At 33.7% G+C, this 10,465-nt stretch overlaps 1 protein-coding gene across 3 annotated transcripts; it reads left to right on the top strand.

Moving 5' to 3' along the window:
- Positions 1-24: 24 nt before the first annotated feature.
- On the top strand, positions 25-7,991 carry LOC114746318 (probable sugar phosphate/phosphate translocator At1g06470). Of its 3 annotated transcripts, none has more exons than XM_028934551.1 (12): positions 25-636; positions 759-928; positions 1,912-1,997; positions 2,175-2,224; positions 3,234-3,301; positions 4,112-4,212; positions 4,367-4,379; positions 6,139-6,323; positions 6,442-6,528; positions 7,026-7,120; positions 7,255-7,410; positions 7,755-7,991. In XM_028934551.1, exons 1-11 carry the CDS (start codon positions 167-169, stop codon positions 7,373-7,375), a joined length of 1,446 nt encoding a protein of 481 aa, XP_028790384.1. In that variant the 5' UTR covers positions 25-166; the 3' UTR covers positions 7,376-7,410; positions 7,755-7,991. The 3 variants fall into 3 exon arrangements, with proteins under 3 accessions (XP_028790384.1, XP_028790382.1, XP_028790383.1); XM_028934549.1 differs by having other exon boundaries at positions 25-663; XM_028934550.1 differs by having other exon boundaries at positions 25-663; positions 7,752-7,991.
- Positions 7,992-10,465: the final 2,474 nt, after the last annotated feature.

Genomic DNA, 10,465 nt, shown 5'->3' with positions numbered 1-10,465 from the left:
TTGATTATGAAGAAAGGTCCCTGCCTGAACTGTGGTTCAGGTGCTAGCTGTTTTATGCACCTAAGTGAACTTGTATTGTTTAATCTGGTACCAAGTGGTGAATCAATTGGTCATCAGTTGGCTTGATTCGTCTAGAGCACATAAATGGCTCACTATACAGATCGAAATGGTGCAAGGGAGCTTGGATTCAAAAAAGTTTGACCTGAGGGATACTCACAACATCGACAATAAAATCCTGGGCTTTTGTATGAGTAGAGAGCTTTCATTTTCTCGTTGGTGTGATGAAGATTCAAGGGTCCATTTGGATCAACAATTAAGTAATGCAGATGCTAGCCGAGAGGAAGCCAGAGATTCTGATTTTGAATTGCCTTTTATTGACACAGATCAGCTGCAAATAAGGTATCAGCATAAGGGTATGCATATGAATGGTGTTGGCACCATGGGTGATGATACTGTTTATCTGAATGGTAATGGATCTGAGAAGTATGTTCCTTTAGACATTGAAAATGGGGCTGCAAGGCAAAAAGTTGGTGACTCTACCGTTTCTCTAGCTAGGCATGGATCATTGAGAGGAAGCTCAGCAAATCTTGTTTCTGCTGCAGATATTCTAAAGACATTGTTTTTCATACTTTTATGGTACACTTTCAGCCTCTTTTTGACCCTGTAAGTTCCTTCTGCAAGCAAACGATGTATAAATTCATCTTTTTATTTTTTATTTTCCCTTTCCTGTAGTTTTCTTATGCTGGACTTGTAAACAGGTACAATAAAAGTCTGTTAGGTGACACTATGGGAAAGTTTCCAGCTCCTTTCCTGATGAATACTATCCACTTTGCAATGCAAGCTGTGTTTTCAAACTTTATCACTTGGTTTTGGTCTCATAGATTCCAAACTAGTGTTTCTATGTCTTGGAGGGATTACTTATGGCGAGGTAAATATGTAATTTGGGTATATTTTTTTCTTTTATTTGTTTATTTTTTTGCCTTCTTTCTTCAAGTATAAATATATGTTATCGAAACCTTGGAATAATATTGTCTTAAAATGATGACGAGCACAGTAATTGGAATCGATAACTTGTAGATTTTGAGTGGACGGTAATATTTCCACCAGAATAGAGTTAATAAACTCTAGCCGAATAACTTTGTATTGGGCATTGACTGGGTCTTTGACAGAGAAGAGAAAGATGCTGTGTTCATCCCCAATATCTTGTTTGATCACTACCAAAGAATTAACTGAAATTGGCACATTAATCCTCAATTATCTTCTATCTACTTCCGGAACTATGGTTGATTGTTGATCTCCATGTCTTTGTACTTTCAAAGCTTTTTGGCTCTCCTAAAGTTATTGTATTTTTATTGAAAAATTGAATTATTATGAATTACAATCCAATGATGTCATTATTACAGCCCTACAAGAGCTTTTTCAGCCATTCTATGCCATTGTGTTTAATCTTATTCTATTGGGAGTGTCCTATTTTAAACAGAATTTTGGTGAAGTTTCTTTTCTTTTTTTAAAAATACTGACAAGTATTTTCTACAACAATATCTCTTTTTGCTCATCTTTCCTAATATCCCCATAATTTACATCACATCCTAATCTTATTGCTTTGTGCAGCGTGCGTGTGCGTGGGTGTGTGTGTGTGTGACTGTGTGTTACATGCACGCGCACACACACATGAATGGATTCTTGTAATGTTTTATCTTTCAGATTATCATCCTCTTCATGGAATGCACACATATGCTTTTGACATGAAATGGTCGGAGAATATTTGTTATGGAAAATTGTATAACTTTTTTTTTTTAATAAAAAAATTTCCCCTTCTCACGTGTCAGTACTTTTATTGTAAATTTATAACCACTTACTTTATTGACTTTTCTATCAACTAATGCCACAGATGGAATTTGCCTTTCACAGTTGTACCAACTGCTCTAGGGACAGCATTGGATATTAACTTGAGCAATGCTTCTCTTGTTTTCATCTCTGTCACTTTTGCTACAATGGTTAGTGACGTTTCTCTTCTTGTTGTTCATCATGAGGAAAACGTCAAATAATATCTATTTTATTTTGTATTGTTACTGAAGACTGCATTTTCTCTCTTTCTTTCTGTTTTTCTTGCCCTGAGGAAGTAACTATCCTTATTCTCTACATTCACCTCTATTTTATTTTCTTTCTTGCAGTGTAAATCTGCTGCTCCAATTTTTCTCCTTCTATTTGCTTTTGGTTTCAGGTGAGTTTATAGTCTTTTGATCTTTGTAATTGTTCTTTCTGTTTTTGTGACCTTTGAATGCTGGGGATCAAAATTGAATTCTCTAAGATACATTGAGGCAATTAAATTCTATATTATGAATTCTGACCATTCCTAAAATACAACATTGTCTGCAAACTATCAATTATGTAGTACCTAAATGGTTACTGATTCTATACGAAAGGTAGACTTATGTTGTGTGACAGAACTTTTAGTGGCCCCAGAAGACTTCAAATTGTAGAAAGCTTTAGCTTTGAGGAATAGCACTTTCTTGTCATGCTGTGATTATCCAAAACTTTCACCAAGTTCTTAGTTCTAAAGTAAATTTAAACATTTTTCAGTGTTACTGTCAATTAGTTGATCCATTTATGTATGCCCATATGGTTTCCAACTGTGAATTTAAACATTTTTCAGTGTCACTGTCAATTAGTTGATCCATTTTTGTATGCCCATATGGTTCCCAGTTGTGAAGTTCTATGAAAAATTGATTTTTATTCAGGGCTTCAAGTTCTAAATTGTTTATCTGAAAGAAAATAAAATCCTAGAATCATGTGACGGTGGATGGGAATGATGCTTTGTAGTTTAATTCATTTAATGTGAATCCATCTAAAGTCGAATGGAGGCATAGGTTTCTTAAACTGTCTAGGATTACCGATTGAGTTTTGATAGGTGATGTAAGATGTTTAGTGCCTAATATTCACAAGCCACATCCTGTGGCTACTGTTGTCTACCACAGTGCTCCCAGTCCAAGCAATTTTACTTCAGGAGAAAAATCAATGTTTATGCTGATACCACAGAAATTAGACTGGTCTCCTTTCATCTTTTGTTACATGTATGAAAATGAACACTTCATATTATATTGTGCTTTCCATGAAAAGCATTTTTTTGGGTTGAGTTTCTAAAACTTGTCTTGCGTGTCTGTTTGTAGATACATGCATTTTCAGCACTAATACCTGTTTACTGTCATTTAATTGCAAATTTTGATTGGAAGGTTGGAGACTCCAAGCTTTAAACTGTCAGGCATCATCTTAGTTATCTCCATTGGTATATTACTAACAGGTATATATGGCAGCTCTAGCTTTCATGCCTTTTAATTTGGATTTTGATTTGCATTGATTGTTACAAAAAAAGCAGAATATCAATGTAATTCTCATTACTGGACAAACAATGAAACACCCTTGAAAATGTGTGCATCTTGGTCAAACCAAATGCACCATAACACTGCTAAGGGTGTACATTGCCTGTGTTTTGCCTCTACTTAATTTACCAAACTCTTTATAACTTGTCAAAGGAAATCGTTCCACGGTCGGAGTGTTTTTGGTCATTCTCAAATTGGTTCTAAGTGTTGGTTTTATGCAGTGAATACCTGGTCAAGTGGTCAAGTATGGACAGTTAACTATTTGACCTTCATATGAGGAATGCTTCTTTTTTATTCCATTATAAAAGTTATTACTTTATAGGGTTAATACCATTGTTAGTCCTTATAGTTTGATTGAATTTTGGTTTTGGTCCCTATAGTTTCAAATTGTTGGCTTTGGTCCCTATAGTTTTATAATTTTTCAGTTTGAGTTTAACGAATGGTTCTTATTACTTTAACACGATTTGGTTTTGGTTCCTATACTTAAATTTAGATTAAGCCCTTATGAAACTATAGGGATCAAAACTAACGATTTGAAACTACAGCAATTAAAACCAAAATTGGATCAAGCTGTAAGGACCAACAATGATATTTTATACATCTGCACAATGTTTTTTTCTTTTTTCCTTTTTCCTTTCTTTAGTGGCTAAGTAAATTTTTTAAGCCTTAGAAACTTCTGCACGCTGAGAAATTTGTATGTCCATCTGAAATACAATTCCCTTGAAATGCAGTTGCAAAAGAGACAGAATTTGAATTTTGGGGATTTGTACTTGTTATGCTTGCTGCTGTTATGTCTGGGTTCCGTTGGTGCATGACTCAGATCCTTCTGCAGGTTCATATTTTGTTTCTGATTTCTTTTTTAATATCTATTTTCATGTTTTGTGCACTCATTTTTTCTGCCCTTAACAATTATTCTTACTCCATTTTGCTGGGCTGACTTGGTCTTTGTTCTCTTCATGTAATTTGACACCAAACCAATGCTAAAGAAAGAAGCCTATGGTAAGTGTCTTGAATAGCTCTGCAGTAATTTTTTTAAGGAAAATAGTTTTGGAGATTTATGTGATATTTTGATGAGAAGCGAGTAGTCTCACTTAATCATGATTATTTTTAACTCATTCAATGATATATTTTTGGTATTTTCAGAGACTTGACGTGAATATGTGCCAGTTCAAGTTCTCATTTTTTATGAAATTAATTCATAGAGATAGGAAGTACGTAACAATAGGAAGTACATAGCAAGAGTGAAAATCTGTCCTTTTGTGTAATTTGCATAGCAGCGCCAGTAGATGCCCTTTATTTCAAATCCCCAAGGAACCGGCGAAGCAAAATCCCTCTTGTACCATAACGGATGTGAGGGAGAAATCATAGGCTCAAAAAGGTTATGCAACTATGCTCCACTGAGTCACATCACATGCAAAGGAGGAAAAAAAAAATGACGACAATCCCAAAGCACCTTGCTGGACTATTGTAGGTGGGCACATAGGTTCAATGCTTTCTAAACTAGCTACAAGACCCTGTCTGCTGTCTTTGGAAACAACGATTTTTTTGTCCCATAACTAGATGATGATGTAAAATTGAGGAAACAGAATTTGACAGAGATATACCTTAGTATTTGTTAGGATTACAATTTTTGAAAACTAATGACCGTTATATCTCTTTGTGAAATTGTGGAACCATATGTTGGTCCCGTTTATTAGTTACTCTTTGATTAACTTATTTAAATGCTCCCTCTGCTAAATTGAATTAAATTTTGGTATTCTTAGAAATATTGTTATTCTTGAAAGTCTTCTCTTAAATTAGAAATATTGTTTTGGAAGATTGGCATCACTGACAAATCTTGGACATCTTAAACCATCCATGTAAGCAGAAAGAATGGTCATTCTGATTTTATTATTTTCTTAATTTTCTTAGAAGATGATGTGGGACCTTTGCATGCCTTCATTACCATTTGAGAGATCACTGCCCCATAGAAACCGTGTACCTAAAGACAACCCTTTAAGTCGTAGGTCTTAGCACAAGGTTAGAGTTCTAGCTTTTCTAAAGCAGTATCTCACTGATGGCTTAAGCCTTTTCAAGAGGAGGCCTTTTTTGCCTGTTGTGCTGGAAAGGCCTAAAGCCAATCCTAGGTAACAGTAAAGCTTCATAGGGTCTTTTTGTTCAGGTGCAGTTGGTTTGCATCTTCATTGCCATGTCTGTTTTACGGATCCTGCCTTTAAGACAGTGACCAAACTGTTGCGAATTTCACGTAGGTTGGAACTTACTTGACAAAGAGTTATTGCTACCTTTGGTCCGTTAAAGTTACAGCTCCCATTCATTGACGCTTCAGTTGCTGAATATAGATCGTCATCCCATGCAAATAATAACCGAGCAAATTCCTATAATTACAACATGGGTAAAAAATAATATTTGATATTATGGATGGTATTCCTGTCAAGAGAGGTTGTTGAATTAGCCAGAAGTTTTGTTGAGACTAAATTCTCTTTAAAGGTCTTTCTTCATGGACTAGATCCAGGCAGACTGCTAGATTCTTACTTTTAAACCAACGTTTAACCATTCATCATACTTTATGCTCTAGAACATGGCTTACCATGCACTGACCTTAGGCATGTGTGAGCTTATCTCTGGCTTCTGGCCTTGACCGAAAATTTGATGACCATGTTTTAGTTTTTTTCTATTTTCGTCTTCTTTGAATACTATTTCTTTAAAAGGTCTGTACCTTTGTAATGAAATGCTGATAATTTTTCTCAAATAATTTCAGGGATAAAAAATCCGCTTACCTTGATGAGCTATGTAACCCCAGTAATGGCAGGGGCAACTGCTCTTCTCTCTCTTGCATTGGATCCATGGGGGGAATTCAGGCAAAATGAATATTTTAATAGTCCATGGCATATTACTCAGAGTTGTTTACTGATGCTTTTAGGTGGCGCACTTGCTTTTCTTATGGTAAGAGTAAATGTTCCCTTTTTAGGACATGACGTTACAATATTTGTTGTTGGACTTTCTGCTTTCAATTTTTTCCTACTGTCAAATCAGTTTTCAAAGGTGGATCCCCTTTATGCAGGTATTAACAGAGTATGTTCTTGTCTCAGTAACTAGTGCGGTCACAGTTACAATAGCTGGGGTTGTAAAGGAGGCTGTCACCATATTGGTATCATTTTTTATCTTTTCTATGCCAATTTGTTGACGTGAACATCCACTGGCTACCACCCTTTATTGTGGTCTGTCTCATATTTCTAAAGAACCTAGCTAAGTTGTCACTTTTGTGCTGATGTCATTCATAACTCGCTTAAGAAGGCTTCCAAATTACTTGACACAGATTGTGCATTATAATTTGATTAGTTTTTAGGCTGTTGTATTCAGCTTTCTATAATATTGAGTTGATGGTATTTCTGCATATGCTGATTTGGTGGTGTGGTAGAGTTTAACAGGTTTTCCTGTAAGACTATGCCCTCACGATCTGCATCGAAAATTTTAATAATTGTATTTAGTAATTAGTTATTAGTAAATTTGATGAGGATGGGAGAAACAAATGTTTCATGCTTGTGTTTTTCTACTCATTCAAGTGCTTTATATACAGAATTAAATTTATTTATTTTTTAATTTGTTAAAGTTTGTCATGTATGTTTAATTTTCATGTTTGTGCAGGTTGCTGTCCTGTACTTTCATGATCAATTTACTTGGTTGAAAGGACTTGGTCTCTTCACTATCATTGTTGGTGTTAGTTTATTCAATTGGTACAAGTAAGTCATAAGCTAATGCACTTCTCCACAATTTATTTTGGTATTTGGTCATACTTTTCTTCCCTCTTAATTTAATTTAGAGCTTTGAACTTCAAGGATGGTGATGGTCATGCTCTCTTTATTTTGAATGGCAGATACTGGAAGCTTCAGAAGGGTGAAGCAGGTGAAGAGCATGTGGGTGGGACCTTCAAAACAGATTCGGCTACAAAGTATGTTATCCTTGATGAGATGGATGAGCAAGAAGAGAGTTCCTGATTTATGAAGTCATTGTTAAAAACCATCGTTCAAAAGTAAGTCACTTCATGATTTATTGATGTTGATGACTGGAATCGTAATTTCTTTGGCCAAGGCTGGAATCATCACAGACGCTTCAAAAAATTTTCTGCTTTTTTTCCTATAAATTGACAACCTTGTGTCTTGCATGATTATGATACGTATAGAAAAAGATGGATTGATTCTTGAAAGAAGCTTTAGAGTTGCTTGATATACTCTGATCTTCATCCCATCACATTATAATATCCAATCCCAAATAAAAGAATGTTCTTTTCTGATGATAGCTTGGTTATCTGATGGAAGAACGTTGCTTTCAGTACTGAAATATGCTTAATACTAACACTCTTTTTTTCTATAGCAGTCCCTTGTGTATATTTTGAAGCTGATTGGGTGGAGAGAAGAGAGAACCAATTTCCCACATATAATAAACAATATTTTGTCTTTTATTTTGCTTCATTCATTTGACATTCTCTCTGAGATAATTCCATAGAGGCTGTTGTATATTACAGAACAATAACTTGCTATTGTGTTATAATCTTGAAATTTTGGTTGGACTGTGCATAAGTTATTTTAAATGCCGGATGAATACTTACAGATTCTTATTGGGTATCGATTTTTTAATTATGTCTGATCTAATTATGAGTTCTATGAAAATTTAGTTATAATATAAAATAATAGTTTATTGTTCTTTTTATTGTAAATATATTCTTTCTGATACTACTTTTATTAAGGGATGCGATCTTTTGGATGATTGTCGTAAAATGATGCATTTCTAATGATATAATTTATACACAATTATCTGTAATGGAGGTTTTTTTTTTCCTCAAGCAAATTTTTCTTTTTCCAATTGTTCTCCTAATGAATGTGAATATGTTTTGTACTCTTTTGGTTCTATTTATAAGGTGGAGAGAGAAGGTTTTTTTTAGTCCTATTTATAAGTCACTTTATTAAATTTTTACTATGAAGGTACCATATTGTCCTTCATTTATTATATTGTAGTTAGCTTTTTTTTTTTAGTGGAGAGAGAAGGTTTTTTTTAGTCCTATTTATAAGTCACTTTATTAAATTTTTACTATGAAGGTACCATATTGTCCTTCATTTATTATATTGTAGTTAGCTATTTTTTTTAAAAGGAGTATATATTAAATAGGGGTAAAGTTGGAAACTTGTTATATTTTAATGAAGAGTTAATACAATTTAAGGTTTTTCTTGGTCTGTGTGAAACATGTTAGAAGTGTTTTATAAATAAGACCAGAGGAGTATTTCTTTGTAAATAGTAATTATAAATTATATTGCGATGATGAAGTAAAGGACAATAGAAGAAATCATTTATTAATGCAGCACGTAAAAAAGTGAAATTGTATGCAAATGTTACAGATGAAGTAAGAAGTCCACGCAGCCACGCAATTATTATATTTTGTGTATAACCTTCAGTATGATTACATAATTCCAACACATCTCAAGTCAAACACAATTTGAAAATAAAGATATATCTACTTTCTTGTTTCTTTAATTTTAACTCACTGACACAATCTCACACAGCATTTAGTAAAACACAATTGCATATTAATTCTCTGATTCAGTCTCTGATTCAGTCTCCGATTCAGTCTCTGATTCTGAAAAAGAAAACAGTTAATTAAAAGCTTAAATGTTACATCAAAATGGCACACAGACAAAAATAAAAACTAACAGCCTAATTTATCCCACGCATTTGTTAAATTTGTCGTTAAATATCTATGTTTATAAAGATGCTAATAATGTGATAAAAATGTGTAGATGGTGAACATTGATTAGGTTGGTTTACGTACTTATTGAACTCTAATATTACTGCAACATGTCATTCATTTAATACAATATTTTTATAAAATGACAATCATATATATAGAAATCAGCATCTTAAGGAGAATAAAAGATTCAAATTTAAATTTCTCATAAAGTAGCCCAAAAAAAAAAATCTTTTCTTGGGGGCCGGGGAGGGGTTAAACAAGTGATTTTAAATAGAATCAATGACATACAAAATTATATGTTTGATATATAAGATGACCACATGGGAATGAAGTGCTGTATGGGACGGGGTGATATGAATAGTTTTATAATTTTTCAGTTTGAGTTTAATGAATGGTTTCCATACTTTTAACATGATTTGGTTTCGGTACCTATACTTAAACGCAATTAAGTCCTTATGATACTATGGGGATCAAAGTTTTTATAAAACCGTAGGGATCAAAACTAATGATTTGAAACTAGAGCAATGAAAACCAAAATCGGATCAAACTGTAAGGACCAACAATGATATTTTATACATCTGCACAATGTTTTTTTTCCCCTTTTTCCTTTCTTCAGTTGCTAAATACGTTTTTTAAGCCTTAGGAACTTTTGCACGCTGAGAAATTTGCATGTCCATCTGAAATGCAGTTCCCTTGAAATGCAGTTGTAAAAGAGACAGAATTTGAATTTTGAGGATTCGTACTTGTTATGCTTGGTGCTGTTATGTCTGGGTTTCATTGGTGCATGACTCGGATTCTTCTGTAGGTTCACATTTTGTTTCTGATTTTTTTTTAATATCTATTTTCTTATTTTGCGCACTCATTTTTTCTGCCCTTAACAATTATTCTTACTCCATTTTGCTGACTTGGCCTTTGTTCTCTTCATGCAATTTGACACCAAACCAATGCTAAAGAAAGAAGCCTATGGTAAGTGTCTTGAATAGCTCCGCAGTAATTGTTTTTAAGGAAAATATTTTTGTAGATTTATGCGATATTTTGATGAGAAGTGAGTAGTCTCACTTAATCATGACTATTTTAACTCATTCAATGATATATTTTGGTATTTTCAGAGACTTGACATGAATATGCGCCAGTTCAAGTTCTCATTTTTTATGAAATCAATTCATAGAGATATGAGGTAACAATATGAAGTACATAGCAAAAGTGAACTTTTATAGTTACAGCCCCCATTCATTGAGGCTTCCGTTGCTGAATATAGATTGTCATCCCATGCAAATAATAACTGAGAAAATTCCTATAATTACAACATGGGCTAAAAATAATATTTGATATTATGGATGGTATT

Source organism: Neltuma alba, unplaced genomic scaffold (genome assembly GCF_004799145.2).
Source record: "Neltuma alba isolate B1F8T4 unplaced genomic scaffold, ASM479914v2 tig00004934_pilon, whole genome shotgun sequence".
NCBI classification, from domain to species: Eukaryota; Viridiplantae; Streptophyta; class Magnoliopsida; order Fabales; family Fabaceae; genus Neltuma; species Neltuma alba.
Note: the sequence above shows the minus strand (reverse complement) of the source record. Positions and strands in the feature narration are given on the sequence as shown.

What these genes read in the sequence shown, in the direction of transcription:
- LOC114746318 (XM_028934549.1), top strand. Translation starts at nt 167, where the DNA reads ATGGTGCAAGGGAGCTTGGATTCAAAAAAGTTTGACCTGAGGGATACT. An exon ending in CATTGGTATATTACTAACAG is followed by an intron (nt 3,302 to 4,111) that starts GTATATATGGCA and finishes CTTGAAATGCAG; the next exon opens with TTGCAAAAGAGACAGAATTT. An exon ending in GCGCACTTGCTTTTCTTATG is followed by an intron (nt 6,324 to 6,441) that starts GTAAGAGTAAAT and finishes CCCTTTATGCAG; the next exon opens with GTATTAACAGAGTATGTTCT.